The sequence below is a fragment of the Mustelus asterias genome, chromosome 9 (genome assembly GCF_964213995.1).
Source record: "Mustelus asterias chromosome 9, sMusAst1.hap1.1, whole genome shotgun sequence".
Taxonomy (NCBI): Eukaryota; Metazoa; Chordata; class Chondrichthyes; order Carcharhiniformes; family Triakidae; genus Mustelus; species Mustelus asterias.
In genome coordinates this window covers 131,051,461-131,069,547 of record NC_135809.1, presented here as the reverse complement: position 1 = coordinate 131,069,547, position 18,087 = coordinate 131,051,461, and the positions used below count along the sequence as shown (strand labels likewise).

At 45.4% G+C, this 18,087-nt stretch overlaps 1 protein-coding gene across 1 annotated transcript; it reads left to right on the top strand.

Annotated features, from left to right (window-relative positions):
- The first annotated feature begins 16,318 nt into the window (after positions 1-16,318).
- fibinb (fin bud initiation factor b) lies at positions 16,319-17,684 on the top strand. Its single transcript, XM_078221040.1, has one exon. It carries the CDS (start codon positions 16,696-16,698, stop codon positions 17,311-17,313), a length of 618 nt encoding a protein of 205 aa, XP_078077166.1. The 5' UTR covers positions 16,319-16,695; the 3' UTR covers positions 17,314-17,684.
- The last annotated feature ends 403 nt before the right edge of the window (positions 17,685-18,087 follow it).

Sequence of the window (18,087 nt, the reverse complement as noted above, 5' to 3'; positions counted from 1 at the left end):
TGGCCATACCCCTCCACAACAGGTATACTGAATTGGATACTGTTGTGGGAGATGCTTTACCTGAGACAAGCTGCAACAGCCGGAACTCTGATACTGCGTCTGGTTCTACAGCGCAAAAGGGTGGGATGAAGAAGAGGAGAGCAGTAGTGATAGGGGACTCAATGGTCAGAGGTATGGACAGGAGGTTCTGTGGTCAGGACAGAGACGCCCGCATGGTTTGTTGCCTCCCAGGTGCCAAGGTCAGCGATGTCTCTGATCACGTGCACAGCGTTCTAAAGTGGGAAGGTGATCAGCCAGATGTCGTGGTACACGTCGGTACCAATGACGTGGGAAGGAAGAGTGAGGAGGTCCTAAAGAGTGAGTACAAAGAGCTTGGAAGGAAGTAAAAAAGCAGGACCCCGAGGGTAGTAATCTCAGGATTGCTACCTGAGCCACATGCCAGTGAGGGCAGGAATAGGATGCTTGGGCGGATAAACACGTGGCTGAGGAACTGGTGCAGGGGGCAGGGTTTCCAATTCTTGGATCATTGGGACCTCTTTTGGGGCAGGTGGGACCTGTACAAGAGAGACGGTTTACACCTAAACTACAAGGGGACCAATATACTTGCAGGGAGATTTGCTAGTGTTATTGGGGAGCGTTTAAACTAGATTTGCAGGGGGGTGGGAACCAGAGTGCCAGAGCAGATAGTGGAGCAGGGGTAAAAAGACAGGTTAGTTCAAGCAAAATCACAAATGGAAGGGTAGAGTGTGGTGGAAATAATTTTTTGAGGTGTGTCTATTTCAATGCCAGGAGTATTGTGGGGAAGGCAGATGAGCTGAAGGTGTGGATAGACACATGGAAATATGACATTATAGCCATTAGTGAAACTTGGCTACAGGAGGGGCAGGACTGGCAGCTCAATGTTCCAGGGTTCCAATGTTTCAGGCGGGATAGAGGCAGAGGGATAAAAGGTGGGGGGGTGGCATTGTTGGTCAGGGAAAATGTTACAGCGGTACTCAGGCAGGATAGATTAGGGAGCTTGTCTACAGAGGCCCTATGGGTGGAGCTGATAAACAGGAAAGGTATGATCACATTAACGGGCTTGTATTATAGACCACCCAATAGTCAGCGAGAATTGGAGGAGCAAATCAGCGGAGAGATAGCTGACAACTGCAAGAAACACAAAGTTGTGATAGTAGGGGATTTTAATTTTCCACATATAGATTGGGACTCGCATACTGTTAAAGGTTTAGACGGGGTAGAGTTTGTCAAATGTGTTCAGGAGAATTTTCTACATCAGTATATAGAGGTGCCAACTAGAGAGGATGCGATATTGGATCTCCTATTGGGAAATGAGTTAGGGCAGGTGATGGATGTGAGTGTGAGGGAACACTTTGGATCCAGTGATCATAATGCCATTAGTTTCAACCTGATCGTGGATAAGGATAGATCTGGTCCTCGGGTTGAAGTTCTGAACTGGAAAAAGGCCAAATTTGATGAAATGAGAAGGGATCTGGGAAGTGTGGATTGGCACAGGCTGTTCTCTGGTAAGGATGTAAATGGAAAGTGGGAGGCCTTCAAAGGAGAAATTTTGAGAGTGCAGAGTTTGTATGTTCCTGTCAGGATTAAAGGCAAAGTAAATAGGAATAAGGAACCTTGGTTCTCGAGGGAGATTGTAAGACTGATTAAGAGGAAGAGAGAGTTGTATGAAATGTACAGGCAGCAAGGAACACATCAGATGCTCGAGGAGTATAAAAAGTGCAAGAAGCTACTTAAGAGGGAAATCAGGAGGGCTAAAAGAAGACATGAGGTTGCTTTGGCAGACAGAGTGAAGGAAAATCCAAAGAGCTTCTATAGGTATGTTAGGAGCAAAAGGATAGTGAGGGATAAAATTGGTCCTCTTGAAGACCAGAGCGGTAGACTGTGTATGGAACCAAAAGAGATGGGGGAGGTATTAAATGGTTTCTTTGCATCCGTATTTACTGAGGAAACGGGCATGGAGTCTACGGAAATAGGGCAAACTGGTAGGTAGGCCATGGAACCTTTACAGATTAAAGGGGAGGAGGTGCTCACTGTCTTGAGGCAAATCAGAGTGGATAAATCCCCAGGACCGGACAGGGTATTCCCACGGACCTTGAGGGAAGCTAGTGTTGAACTTGCAGAGGCCCTGGCAGACATATTTAAAATGTCAGTATTCACGGGGGAGGTGCCGGATGATTGGAGGGTGGCTCATGTTGTTCCGTTGTTTAAAAAAGGTTCCAAAAGAAATCCGGGAAATTATCGGCCAGTAAGTTTGACGTCAGTGGTGGGCAAGTTATTGGAAGGTGTGATACGGGATAGGATCTACAAATATTTGGATAGACAGGGACTTATTAGGGAGAGTCAACATGGCTTTGTGCGTGGTAGGTCATGTTTGACCAATCTATTAGAGTTTTTCGAGGAGGTTACCAGGAAAGTGGATGAAGGGAAGGCGGTGGATGTTGTCTACCTGGATTTCAGCAAGGCCTTTGACAAGGTCCCTCATGGGAGGCTAGTTAGGAAGGTTCAGTCGCTAGGTATACATGGGGAGGTAGTAAATTGGATAAGACACTGGCTCAATGGAAGAAGCCAGAGAGTGGTTGTGGAGGATTGCTTCTCTGAGTGGAGGCCTGTGACTAGTGGTGTGCCGCAGGGATCGGTGTTGGGTCCATTGTTGTTTGTCATCTATATCAATGATCTGGATGATAAAGTGGTCAATTGGATCAGCAAGTTTGCTGATGATACAAAGATTGGAGGTGTAGTGGACAGTGAGGAAGGTTTTCAAAGCTTGCAGAGGGATTTGGACCAACTAGAAAAATGGGCTGAAAAATGGCAAATGGAATTTAACGCAGACAAGTGTGAGATATTGCACTTTGGAAGGACAAATCAAAGTAGAACGTACAGGGTAAATGGTAGGACTCTGAAGAGTGCAGTTGAACAGAGGGATCTGGGAATACAGGTACAGAATTCCCTAAAAGTGACGTCACAGGTGGATAGGGTCGTAAAGAGTGCCTTTGGTACATTGGCCTTTATAAGTCGGAGTATCGAGTATAAAAGTTGGAGTGTTATGGTAAGGTTATATAAGGCATTGGTGAGGCCGAATTTGGAGTATTGTGTACAGTTTTGGTCACCTAGTTACAGGAAGGATGTAAATAAGATTGAAAGAGTGCAGAGAAGGTTCACAAGGATGTTGCCGGGACTTGAGAAGCTGAGTTACAGAGAGAGATTGAATAGGTTGGGACTTTATTCCCTGGAGCGTAGAAGATTGAGGGGAGATTTGATAGAGGTGTATAAGATTTTGATGGGTATAGATAGAGTGAATGCAAGCAGGCTTTTTCCGCTGAGGCTAGGGGAGAAAAAAACCAGAGGGCATGGGTTAAGGGTGAAAGGAGAAAAGTTTAAAGGGAATATTAGGGGGGGCTTCTTCACGCAGAGAGTGGTGGGAGTGTGGAATGAGCTGCCGGATAAAGTGGTAAATGCTTTTAACATTTAAGAAAAACTTGGACGGGTTCATGGATGAGAGGGGTGTGGAGGGATATGGTCCAAGTGCAGGTCAGTGGGACTAGGCATAAAATGGTTCGGCACAGACAAGAAGGGCCAAAAGGCCTGTTTCTGAGCTGTAATTTTCTATGGTTCTATGGTTCTAACTAAAGGAACAGCTGCTCCTTATCGCTCCTCGGCCTTTTGGCTAAGATCAAGTGTAGTTGTGCGGATGCTGCGCTTGGTTGAGGTCATTAGGTTACATTTAAGTTTCATTTTCATATGAAGCAATTTTTAAAAGTGGCATCTCGGCCTTTTGGCTAAGATACAAATGAGATCAAGCCTTGGAGGAGGAAGACCTGCGCCTTCTCCAATCAGCTTGGCTCACGTAGATCAGGCCCAAGACAGGGGTTGCATACCCTGTCTTGTCAGCTTGGATCGGAAATGTCTCAACTTGTTGAGACTCTGAATTGGACTTGATTTGATTGAATTGGAAAAGTGTAAAAAAAACAGCTGCTCCTTATCCTCTCTGTCCATGTCTCTCATAATCCTGTACACCTCGATCAGGTCGCTTCTCAGTTTTTTATGCTTCAACGAAAACAATCCAAGCCCACCCAACCTCTCTTCATAACTTAAATGTTCCATCCCAGGTAGCATCCAGTGGATCTCCTCTGCACCCCCGCCAGTGCAATCACATCCTTCCGATAATGTGGCGATCAGAACTGCACACAGTAAACTAGCTGTGGCCTCACCAAAGTCCTACAAATCTCCAACATGACCTCCCTGCTTTTGTAATCTATGCCTCGATTGATAAAGGCAAGTGCCCATATGCCTTTTTCATCACCCTTCTAACATGCCCTTCTGCCTTCAGAGATCTGTGAACAAACATGCCAAGGTCCCTTTGTTCCACAGAACTTCCTACTATCATGCCATTTATTGAATACTTCCTTGTCAAATTACTCCTTCCAAAGTGTATCACCTCACACTTTTCAGGGTTAAATTCCACCTGCTACTTATCTGCCCATTTGACCATCCTGTCAATATCTTCCTGTAGCCCATATCCCTCTATTCCTGGCATATTCATGTGCTTATCTAAAAACCCCTTAAATGCCCCTATCGTATCTGCCTCCACCACCACCCCCTACATCATTATCCAGACACCTACTCTGTGTAAGAATCTTGTCCCTCACATCTCCTTTGAACTTTCCCCCTCTCATCTTAAGTGCATGCCCCTAGTGTTAGACATTTCAACTCTGGGGAAAAAGATTCTGACTGTCAACCCTATCTATGCCTCTCATAATTTTATAGACTTCCATCAGGTCTCCCCTCAACCTCCACCGCTCCAGAGCAAACAGCCCTAGTTTGTCCAGCTCATACCCTCTAATCCAACCTGGTAAACCTCTTCTGCAGCCTCTCCATAGCCTCCATATCCTTCCTGTAATGTGGCGACCAAAATTGAATGCAATACTCTAAGTGTGGCCTAACCAAAGTTTTATAGAGCTGCAACATGACATCCTGATTCTTGTACTCAATGCCACGACCAATAAAGGCAAGCATGCCATACGCCTTCTTTACCACCCTATCTACTTGTGTGGCAACTTTCAGAGAACTATGGACTTGAATCCCAAGATCCCTCTGTACATCAATGCTGTTCAGGGTCCTGCCATTAACTGTATACTTACCCTTAACATTTGATCTCCCAAAGTGCAGCACCTCACACTTGCCTGGATTAAACTCCATCTGCCATTTCTCCGCCCATATCTGCAATTGACCTATATTCTGCTGTATCCTTTGACAACCTTCTTGAATGCATCCCACTGTTTCGTCACAGATTTACCCTAAAGTGGCTGCTACCTGTCCACTCTGGCCAAATCCTATCTGATCATATTAAAATCAGCCCTTTCCCAGTTTAGAACTTTGCTTTCTGGCTCATCCTTTTCCACAACAATCTTGAATCTAGCAGAGTTATGATCGCTGTCAACAAAATGCTCCCCCACTGACACTTCAACCACTTGCCTGGCTTCATTATCTAAAATTAAATCCAAGTCTCTTGTAGAACCTTCGACGTACTGGCTTAAAATGTTCTCTTGGATGCACTTTAAGAATTCCGCTCCCTCTTAACCTTTCACACTATGACTGCCCCAGTTAATGTTGGGGAAGTTGAAATCCCCACTATCACTACCCTATTACTTTTACTCTTCTCTGAAATTTGCCTACATATCTGCTCTTCTATTTCTCTCAGATTGTTAGGGGGCCTATAGAACACTCCCAGCAATGTGATTGTTCCTTTTTGGTTTTTAACTTCTACCCATATGACGTCATTTGAAGAGCCTTCTAAGATGTTGTTCCTCCCAACTGCTGTAATTAATTCCCTGATCAAGGTCATTACACCCCCTCCTCTTTTACCTCCTTCTCTCTCTCGCCTGAAGATCCTATATCCTGGAATATTGAGCTGCCAGTCCTGCCCTTCTCTCAGCCATGTCTCAGTGACAGCAATGACATCATACCCCATATTTAATTTGTGCCTCATCTCATCTGCCTTGTTCATCAGACTTCTTGCATTAAAATAAATACCATTCAATCCTGCCAAGCTCCCTTGTGCCTTAACTAGCCTAATTTCTTTGCTTTCCTGACTCATTTTCTGCCTCATTGAATTTTGGCTGTGCATCTCCCCCCTGCTGAACCTCCTCTCAGGATCCTACCCTCCTGCCAAGTTAGCTTAAACCCTCCCCAACAGCATTAACAAACCTCCCTGCAAGGACAACAGTCCCATTTTGTTTCAAAAGAACAAAACAAAGAACAAAGAACAAAGAACAATACAGCACAGGAACAGGCCCTTCGGCCCTCCAAGCCCGCACCGCTCCCTGGTCCAAACTAGACCATTCTTTTGTATCCCTCCATTCCCACTCCGTTCATGTGGCTATCTAGATAAGTCTTAAACATTCCCAGTGTGTCCGCCTCCACCACCTTGCCCGGCAGCGCATTCCAGGCCCCCACTACCCTCTGTATAAAATACGTCCTTCTGATATCCGTGTTAAACCTCCCCCCCTCACCTTGAACCTAAGACCCCTCGTGAACGTCACCACCGATCTGGGAAAAAGCTTCCCACCGTTCACCCTATCTATGCCTTTCATAATTTTATACACCTCTATTAGGTAAATATTCAGGTGCAACCTATCCACATTGTACAGGTACAACTGTCCCCACAAATTTGCCCAACGTCCCAGAAATCTAAAGCCCTCCCTCCTGCAACATCTCTCCAGTCACACATTCATCTGGACTAACCTCCTATTTCTAAACTCGCTAGCACATGGCACCAGAAGTAATCCTTCTGGGTCCTGTTTTCTAATCTACTTCCTAGCTCCCTAAACTCTGCTTGCAGGACCTCATCTCTTTTTCTACCCATATCGTTGGTACCAATATGTACCACGATTTCTGTCTGTTTGCCCTCCCCCTTCAGAATGCCCTGCAGCCGTTCAGTGACATTCCTGAGCCTGGCGCCAAATGTAGCAGATGCATAGGGACACCACCAGCTGCAAGTTCTTCTCCAAGCCACTCAGGTCCTGACTTGGAAATATATCACCATTTGTTCGATGCTGGGTCAGAATCCTGGAACTCCCCCGCTAACAGCGCTGTGGGTGTACCGACACCACATGGACTGCAGCAGTTCAAGATGGCAGCTCAGCACCACCTTCTCCAATGCAATTAGGGATGGGCAATAAATGCAAGCCAGTGACATCCACATCCCATGAGTGTTTAAAAACTATTCCAGTCCAGAGTTGGTCCCATTGTCCCAGGATTCTGAACCCTTTCTTTCTATACTATTTCTCAACCTGTGCATTTACTTTTCTTATCTCAATGCTAACTAGCCGAGTGCAGGGCGTGATACTGAGATCACTACCTTCAGGATCCTACACCTTAATATAATGACTAATTCTTACAATATCGCTGTAACATCTTCTCCTCAAAACAAAACTCTTGACTCATCAATCCTTGCAAAGTACCAACCCATCTCCAACCTCCCTTTCCTCTCCAAAGTCCTTGCTCGTGCTGTCATCTCCCAATTTTGAAAAATTAATTCATGGGACATGGGCGTTGCTGTCTAGCCAGCATTTATTACCCATCCCTAGTTGCCTGAGGGCAGTTGAGAGTCAACCACATTGCTGTGACTCTGGAGTCACATGTCGGGCAGACCAGATAAGGACGGCAGATTTTTTTCCCTGAAGAACATAAGTGAACCAGATGGGTTTTTCCCGACAATCGACAATGGCTTCATGGTCATCAGTAGATTCTTAATTCCACATTTTTTTAATTGAATTCAAATTCCAGCATCTGCTGTGGCAGGATTCGAACCCAGATCCCCATAACATGAGCTGAGTTTCTGGATTAAGAGTCTGGGGATAATACCAATTGGCCAGTGCCTCCTCAGAACCCAATATTGTGGTTGCCCCTACCACAGAACTGAAATAGCTATTATCAAAGTCACATCCAACGTGACTGTGACTTTGGTAAAGTATCCCTCCTCTTTCTTCTCATCTTCAGCCTGACTACATATAGCATCCGGCCTCAATGCCTCACCACTAGGTTGGACTGCGCTTCCCTCATTCATGCTCCAGACCTAGTCAGAGAATCACCTGCAGTGGCTTTCCTTCCCACTCCCACACTGTCACCTTTGGTATTCCCGGAGAATCTATCATTGGCTCCCACCTATTTCTCATCTATATGCTGCATCTTGGCAATGTCATCCAAAGAAAGTTTCCACAATTGTGCTAATGATATCCAGCCCAACCTCATCATTTCCTCTCACCTCTGTCTCTGAATTGTCACACTGTGTCCTACATCCAGCACTGGATGAGCAGAAATTTCCTCCAACTAAATATTGGAAAGATTGAAGTCATTGGGTGAAATCCTACCAAAAAATGGCAGTGTTGCTTCTGGACAGAAAACAAGTGTGTTTCTCTCCAGAGAAAACGACCGGTTTTCTCTCCAGATCTTATGACACACTGCCAAAAAAATTAGAGGTAGGGGGCATGTTTCATGCTAAGGGGGGCAAGGCCTGAACATGTCAGCCAAACCCTGCTGCTCAGAGGTCAGGGCACTATCTTTAAAGATGACCAATCAAAACCTGGATAAACCATCCTCCCACAAACCCACCAGAGGTCTCGGGGCCTCCTCCCCACCCCGATCGGAGTCAGCACTTCTCTAACCCCGCCTCCCCTCCCTCGTGATCATCGGCCCTTTCTCCCTGACACCCCTATCATTGGTGTCAGGGATGTGCGGGTTAGGTTGATTGGCCAGGTTAAAAATTGCCCCTTAGAGTCCTGGGATGCGTAGGTTAGAGGGATTAGTGGGTAAATATGTGGAGATAGGGCCTGGGTGGGATTGTGGTCGGTGTAGACTCGATGGGCCGAATGGCCTCCTTCTGCACTGTAGGGTTTCTATGATTTCTATGATTGGCACTTTCCCATCTTCTCCTCCCCCCACAACCCCTGCACAGTCTGAGCCGGCACCCATCTCCAAGTCCCCCCACCCCCACTCCCCCCATCACTTGGCCATTGCTGGAATCCCCTGCTCCCAGCTCCCATCACATCGAATTTAATCCCCCCAGGGGTAGTGCCAGGGAGCATTGCCAGGCCTCTCCCCTATGGCCTATACTTACCTTCATGATCCCGGGGAGACTACCACACCAGGTCCACATCTAAGTGAACCTATTGTAAACTATTCCGACGTGATATCACATCAGCGCAGTGTGAATATATGATGGGGGGTCAATAAAGAGCAAGGGGGCAGGTTAAATATATTTCAACACTTTCACATGCATGTAAAGCAGTTGACGCCATGGCATCATCAGCGGGAGGTGGGGAAGATCCAAAATTGCCAGAGAATTGCTCCTTCCAGATCTTGAGCCCCTGCCGGCGATCTTGCAGACGGTAAAGCATGGACTCAAGATACCGCTCAGAATCTTAATTCCCCATCATAAATTATTTTCCCTAGCTACTGATGTCATCCATCTCCCTGGCAACTGCTGCTGAAACCCTTATCTATGCCTTTGTTAGCTTTGGACTTGCCTCCTGGCTGGCCTCCATCTTTCCACCACCATAAACTTGCGATCATTTAGAACTTGCTATTCATATTCTAACTTGCACCATGATCCATTCACCCATCACCCCTGCTACAGTGATCTGTCTTACTGGCTGTCAGTTAAGCCATGTCTGGATTTTGAAATTCTCATCTTTGTTTTTAAATCCCTCCTGCACCTTGCCCCCCACCCCCCATCCCCCCAATATCTTTGTAAAGACTCCAGTTTTACAATCCTCCGAGATATTTGTGTTCCTTCAATTCTGGCTTCTTTTTGCAGCCCTGATTTCATTCTCTCCAACATTGGTGACAGCTGCCTTCAGTTCTAGAATTCTCCTCCTGCACCTTTCTCCCTCTCTACCTCTCTTTGCAGCTGTCAGATAAAACCCAACCTCTTTGACCGAGCTCTTAGTCAGCCACCCTAATGTCTCTTCATGTGGCTCAGTCTCAAATTTTGTTTCAGGACACTCCTGTGTTACATCTTGGGTGGTTTTCCCATGTTAAAGATACTATATAAATGCGAGTTGTCGTTCTGTTTCTTGTTTCTACAAGATAAAAGGCCATCATTTCTGGGTTTGTACTCCCTGGAATTTAGAAGAGTAAGGGGTGACCTTATTCAAACATATAAGATCCTGAGGGGGCTTGACAGGGTAGATGGTGAGATGTTTTCATCAGTGGGAGAGTCTCGAACAAGGGCACACAGCTACAAGATAAAAGGCCGGTCATTTAAAACTGAGGTCTGTGGAAACTTCTTCTCTTAGAGGGTGGTGAATCTCTGGAATTCTCTGCCCCCAAAGGTCGTGGAGGCTGGATCATTGGAAGTATTTAAAATGGAGGTGGATAAATCATAGAACCATAGAATCGAATCATAGAATCCCTACAGTGCAGAAGGAGGCCATTCGATCCATCAAGCCTGCACCGAAAACAATCCCATCCAAGCCCTATATCTCCCCATAACCCTACACATTTATCCTGCCAATTCCCTGAAACTAAGGAACAACTTAGCATGGCCAATCAACCTAACCCACATATCTTTGGACTGTGGGAGGAAACTGGAGGAATAGAGGGCTATGGGGAAATGGCACAAAAAAGCAGTTGAGGCCAGCATAGGTCAGCCATGATCATATTGAATGACGGGGGAGGCTTGAAGGGCCTGGTGGCCGACTCCTGCTTCTATATCTTGTGTTCTTGTGTGTTGGTATATTTGCATCTATTGAATCCAAATCCTAACCTTCCTTTCAAATGAGACATTCAATTGAGGCCCACCTCCATCTCAGATGAACAGTAAGTATCATGTGTCACTCTTCAAAGCAGCTCCTCGCATTCAGACCAAGGCCTCATATAACATTATTAACATATATTAATTGGTCATTTCCCAGTTAGCCATTTGTTGGGATCTTGCTGCATGCATTTTGTTTGTTGCTACAAAATGACCGTGACCATGCCTGAAAGGGAATTAATAGGCTTTCAGTGCTTTAGGACATTGAGGGTTTGAAAGGTACCAGAAAAAAATCCAGGTTCTTTTGTTTCTATTTCATTGACTGTGATTATTTCATATTTCACATTCAATCAGTCTCTGTGCCCCAAACAGCCCTGGATAAGTCCCTGCCGCTTCCTGCTCTTCATTGCCCACGCATTCCTCCATGTATTTTGGAATGCCTTAAGTTGTGATATCCTCCAACATGCAAACTCTTCCAAAATATTTTATTCTCAGAGTGTTTTTTATTTGGACTTTGTCCAGAGTTTGGTTTTTGGCTTCTACCACCACTCATTATTGCTCCTAATTTCAATTCAGTCTGTCACACTACTTCTTCAAATCCTGTTCTTGGTGCTTTTCCAAAATGACATTCAGAGGTTAAGTGTCTTTGACTTGAAAGGGAAGGTCAAGCTTGAGAACTACACGTCCCAATTTTCGAGCAGATTTTCACAATAGCCACGCAAGAGGTCTATATTTTTCCTGATTTTAGTTTAATCTGTCCAAGCTAATCATCACCCTCTCTCATCCCATCCCAGGGAGACCCCCAGCACTTCAGTTGTCACTCAGGGAGTTCTGGGTTTGTTTGCTTTATTTTGTGTGAATATACCTTGATTGTGCCTGAACCAAGGTATCTGGTATTTTTCAGCTACCGTTTTTCCTGCCAAGCTCTGGCTCCAATTTATTCATGATGTGGAGATGCCGGCGTTGGACTGGGGTAAACACAGTAAGAGTTTTAACAACACCAGGTTAAAGTCCAACAGGTCTATTTGGTAGCAAATGCCATTAGCTTTCGGAGCACTGCTCCTTCATCAGATGGAGTGGATATCTGAGCAGATATCCACTCCATCTGACGAACGAGCAACACTCCGAAAGCAAATAGCATTTATTACCAAATAAACCTGTTGGACTTTAACCTGGTGTTGTTAAAACTCTTACTCCAATTTATTCAGCCCAGATCCATTCTTACCCCATTGAAGTTGGCTTTCCCCCAGTTAATTATTCTCACTCTGGATTATTCATTCTCTTTCTCAATAGTCATCATTACATTATTATAGAATGATCACTGTCCCCTAAATGTTTCCCCACTGATAACGTGATCAACTTGGCCCAACTCATTCCCAAGAACCAGGTCCATCAATGCCTCCTTTCTCATTGGACTGGACATATACTGCTGTAGCAAATTCTCCTGAACACACCCGAGGAACTCTTGCTCCTCTCTTCCCTTTGAACTACCACCAGCCTAGTTGACATTCAGATAATTAACGATCTCCATTATAACCACTTTATCATTTCTGCAGCTTTCTAATTTCCTTGCAGATTTGTTCCTCTACATCCTTCCCGTGAATCAGTGACCTATAGGATACACCAAACAATATAATTCACCATTCTTGTCCCTGAGCATGAGCCACATTGATTCTTTCCTTGATCGCTCTGGGACACCCCCTTTCTCCAGCACTGCAATGTTCTCCTCTCTAACCAATATCTTCCATAAACCATTGGCAGAAGCAGCTGTAGATCTAATATTCATGCTGTCTCTCCCCACTCATCATTTAGCTACTGTTTATCCTTACTAGTTAAGGCTTTTTATATATGCAAAGTTCATTCATGTACACATTCAGATCAAACCAGAGATGTATGCAGCTCAGACTGAAAGTGTGAGAATTGAAAAAACTACACACATTCATCAACAAATATACACATTCCTGAACTGCCCAGTCTCTTTATGCTTTGCCTCCAAACTTTAATGGACCGTGCTTTAATGGAATTGGCAAAAATTGCACCATAATTTCCAATTATAAATTATTATATTCAGCATGATAAAAATTAATGCATTATTAACAAGTACATTACACAAACATCACGTTCTTCCCAATTCCAAGTACCTGGTGTTTCTGGAATCAAATGAAAATAATGCACTCGATGATTAGCTGTTTGGGAACACACTTGTGTCTCTTTACAATTTATTACATTATGAAGAGATTTCCTACGTTTTCCTTACTGCATTTTCATTAAATTGTAAAATGCTGAGGAGAAACGTGAAGTTTGTTTGTTTGTTTATTTATTAGTCACAAGTAGGTTTACATTAACACTGCAATGAAGTTACTGTGAAATTCCTCTAGTCGCTACACTTCAGTGCCTGTTTGGGTCAATGCACCTAACCAGCACCTCTTTCCGACTGTGGGGGGAAACCGGAGCACCCGGAGGAAACCCACGCAGACACAGGGAGAACGTGCAAACTCCACACAGACAGTGACCCAAGCCGGGAATCAAGCCCGGGTCCCTGGCACTGTTAAGCAGCAGTGCTAACCACTGTGCTACCGTGCCACCCACTGTGCTACCGTGGCCAGGCACTGCCCTGTTTATATGGTGACTGACTCAAACTGCAGTCCCTTGCCCTGAAAAAGAACACAGCAGCGAAAATATATCTGATTTGATTTGATTTATTTTTGCCATATGTATTAACATACAGTTGAAAAGTATTGTTTCTTGTGCGCTTTACAGACAAAGCATACCGTTCATAGAGAAGAAAAGGAGAGAATACAGAATGTGGTGTTACTGTCCTAGCTAGGGTGTAGAGAAAGATCAACTTAATGCAAGGTAAGTCCATTCAAAAGTCTGACAGCAGCAGGGAAGAAGCTGTTCTTGAGTCAGTTGGTCCGTGACCTCAGACTTTTGATCTTTTTCCTGATGGAAGAAGGTGGAAGAGGGAACATCCGGGGTACGTCTGGTCCTTAATTATGCTGGCTGCTTTGCCAAGGCAGCGGGAAGTGTAGACAAAGTCAATGGATGGGAGGCTGGTTTGCGTGATGGATTGGGCTACATTCACGATTCTTTGTAGTTCCTTGCGGTCTTGGGCAGAGCAGGAGCCATACCAAGCTGTGATACAACCAGAAAAAATACTTTCTATGGTGCATCTGTAAAAGTTGGTGAGAGTCGTAGCTGACATGCCAAATTTCCTTTGTCTTCTGAGAAAGTAGAGGCATTGGTGGGCTTTCTTAACTATAGTGTCGGCATGGGGGGACCAGGACAGGTTATTGGTGATCTGGACACCTAAAAACTTGAAGCTCTCGATCCTTTCTACTCTGTCCCCGTTGGTATAGTAAGAAGTTTAACAACACCAGGTTAAAGTCCAACAGGTTTATTTGGTAGCAAAAGCCACACAAGCTTTCGGAGCTCCAAGCCCCTTCCTCAGGCGAATGCGAATTCTGTTCACAAACAGGGCATATAAAGACACAGACTCAATTTACATGAATAATGGTTGGAATGCGAATACTTACAGCTAATCAAGTCTTTAAGATACAAACAACGTGAGTGGAGAGAGCATCAAGACAGGCTAAAGAGATGTGTATTGTCTCCAGACAAGACAGCCAGTGAAACTCTGCAGGTCCAGGCAGGCTGTGGGGGTTACAAATAGTGTGACATGAACCCAATATCCCGGTTGAGGCCGTCATCGTGTGTGCGGAACTTGGCTAACAGTTTCTGCTCGGCGACTCTGCGCCGTCGTGTGTCGTGAAGGAATAAAGGGATATGGGGGAAAGGCGGGATCAGAACACTGAATTTTATGATCAGCCATGATCATAATGAATGGCGGAGCAACTGGAAGGGCCAAATGGCCTTCCTGCTTCTACCTTCTATGTTTCTATGCTTAAAAAGTTGATGATCTGTCCGCATCTGCAATGAGAAAGGATGAATTATGGGGTGTGAGTGTCTGAAAAAGATCAAAGCAAGAAGTTATATCCAAACCATAACTCATCGTATCTCGTTGCAGATGTTGACCTACTGGGCATGTTTAGTTTCCTATTTTAAATAACTAATAATGAAATGAAATAAGACGTGCTTTTTGTGCCAGTGTCACTTCGTTTGTGTGACTCATATGGTTTTAACTGTGAAATAACACCTTGTATAAAAGCGGCCAAATAGGTGATATTCCAATGTAACAAGAAGAAATGAGTGTTCAGTGGGTTAGTGAGAGAGAGGAGACTGGGATAAAGTTCAGTAAGCTAGAAACACAATGGCAGTGGGATCCTTTTATCCACATCAGCTCTGTCACATGAAGCACCTCTGAGTGCAACTTGTTCTGTGTAGACAAACCTTAAAGACCTTTGCATAATTTGTAAGAACCATTGTAAAATGCCTGTCACGTTTCTTTGACTGTATTAAAGCATCTAAGAGTATTACTTGATGTATGTAAATAACCTGAATGTTATCACGCTTTGTATGATGGCCAGTTTGGAATTTTTTTTTATTCGTGGGACATGGGCGTCGCTGGCTGGCCAGCATTTATTACCCATCCCTAGTTGCCCTTGGAGGGCAGTTGATAGTCTATCACATTGTTGTGGCTCCCAGGTAAGGACGGCAGATTTCCTTCCCTAAAGGACATTAGCGAACCACTTGGGTTTTTCTGACAATCAACAATGGTTTCATGGTCATCAATAGATTCTTAATTCCAGATTTTTCTTATTGAATTCAAATTCCACCACCTGCCATGGCAGGATTCGAACCCGGGTCCCCAGAACATTAAAGTTTAAAGTTTTAAAGCTTATTTATTAGTGTCACAAGTAGGCTTACATTAACACTGTGATGAAGTTACTATGAAAATCCCCTAGTCGCCACACTCCAGCGCCTGTTCAGGTACACTGAGGGAGAATTCAGCACGGCCAATGCACCCTAACCAGCACGTCTTTCAGACTACGGGAGGAAACCAAAGCCCCCGGAGGAAACCCACGCAGACACGGGGAGATCGTGCAGACTCCACGCTGACATTGTCCCTAGCCGGGAATCGAATCTGGGTCCCTGGTACTGTGAGGCTGCAGTACGCATATTTGTAATGTTCTTGCAGAGATTTTATGAATAAAATATATCTTGGATAAATATTCTACGAATAAAGTCTATTTTTGCAGAAACAAATCCTACAACGTCTCATTTTGGAGGCTCACGCTTTAATAACTGAACATCTTGCAGGCTGGGAGCGTTGAGGAGGAGCTCAGTTCAGTCGATGTGATGCTGCAAATGGGCAGAAATGTCAGTTTAGGTGGATAGCTCAGGGACAGGATGAAGAATCCCTCTAGGGTGGGGTGGACTGGGGTGGTACGGGAAACTCACCCCCGTGAATCCCATAAAAGGTGCAAAGTACACTGGCCAATACACAGAGGGGAGGGGAGGGGGATAAAACCGAACTCTGATTTGAAAAAAAAACAATAAAAGAAACACGATTGCTTGCGAGCAGGGTTTTAGTCGCAGTTGCAGCGGCCGTGGAGATGGCTGTAATGTCTGCGGCTGTCCCCCAGCCCCGGCTAACACACTGACTCAGACAGCAGGACACGTCGCCAGATTGTCCTCGCAAAGCCAGATGTTGGTCTGTCTGCTTTGGGGAAGCTGCCAGGGGAATGTCATCTGAACTGTTCATATTCTTCCTCACACTGACTGCGCCGAGCAGTGAACAGAAACACTTGTTGAAAAAAAGAGACGTGGAAAGAGAGAGCATTTTCTAAAAAAAAAAGCACTGAACTCAAATTACACCTTAGGGCAGGATTGCTGCCGAGTCATTGGTCGGAGGACGGGAGGAGAGAGTTGACGGGGTAGTTCCACTGGGGGGTCCCACAATGGGGAAAGAGAGATTCCTTTCGGAAAGGTCTTGTTGAGAGTGAAGGGTTGGGTGGAAGATGCTGGGTCTGGGTGTGCTGTGTGCTAGCCTGCTGTGCTCTCTGAGCCAGGGCTACTTCACTGGACCCCTGCACCCGGAGATGTCCAATGGCACCTTTCACCACTACTTCGTGCCGGACGGGGACTACGAGGAAAACGACGACCCCGAGCAATGTCAGATGCTGTTCCGGGTGTCGGATGAGCGGCGTTGCGGGATGGCGGCGGACCTGGAGACGGTGCTGAAGGAGGAGATGGTCAGTCTCAAGAGGCAAGTGGAGGACGCGGCCCGGGTGCTGGAGGGGGTGGGCAAGACCATCGCCTACGACCTGGACGGGGAGGACAGTTACGGGGACTACTTGCGCCGGGAGGCCACCCAGATCGGGGAGGCTTTCTCCCACTCGGACCGCTCTCTGGTGGAGCTGGAGATGAAGTTCCGGCAGAGCCAGGAGAACGAGGTGAGGGAGTTGAGCAACATTAGCGATGAGGTGGTGCACATGCTGTACCACACCAGGCAGATCCTGAGGGAGACAGTGGACATCTCGACTGGGCTAAAGGATAAACACGAACTCCTCACCCTCATCGTCAGGAGCCACGGGACAAGGCTGAGCCGGCTGAAGAATGATTTCATGAGGGGCTGAGATTTGACTCAACCACAAGAGGACCGGACTTGGATTCTCACCTTCTCCAGTAATAACATTTCATTATTGCCGCAGCATATTTATCAACTTCTATTGACCTAACGTGAGATTTGATGGGCAAAGTGTGTACATGATCCCCCCTCTCTCCACCCCACACTCATTTTATATTGAATATAAAACTTAATATTTGCTTATCCAACCGGTATTTAAAGCCAGGATGAATTTGCCTTTTGTCAAACGTTCATTTTTGTACATGTTTCGGGCTCTTTAAATATATACTGGTGTTTTTCACCTGAAATACCGCAGGCAGGTACAAAAAGTATTTTGATGATGCAAAAACGAAATAAAGGTTTGACGGCGATTGGAGAGAGCGCTCGGAGTGAGGATCAGTGCCTTGCAGGGTCGGTGTGCTTTGAAAGTGTGTCTGAAAGAGTAGGTGTGATGGGTCTTTGGCTGTTCTTGAGTTTTGGAACCCTTAATTCCACCGGAAAGGAATTTTAAAAACCCCGAAGATCAAGCCCAAGATTGGGAGCAATGCGTTTTGTCTGGTCAGCTTGGATCTTGTTTGTCTCTCTTGTGGGGACCTTGAATTGGATTCAATTGGCATTTGAATTTGGTTTTTGGAGCAAGCAGGGAATGGATTTGGGTTTGCCCGGTCCGTTCCGAACTCTGGCTTTGTAACTTTAAGGATGGAGAACAAAAATTTTTTTAAAAATTCGAAGGTGCAATGAACAACAAGGACACAGCGCAGGCATTAAATCTTATTAACATGGT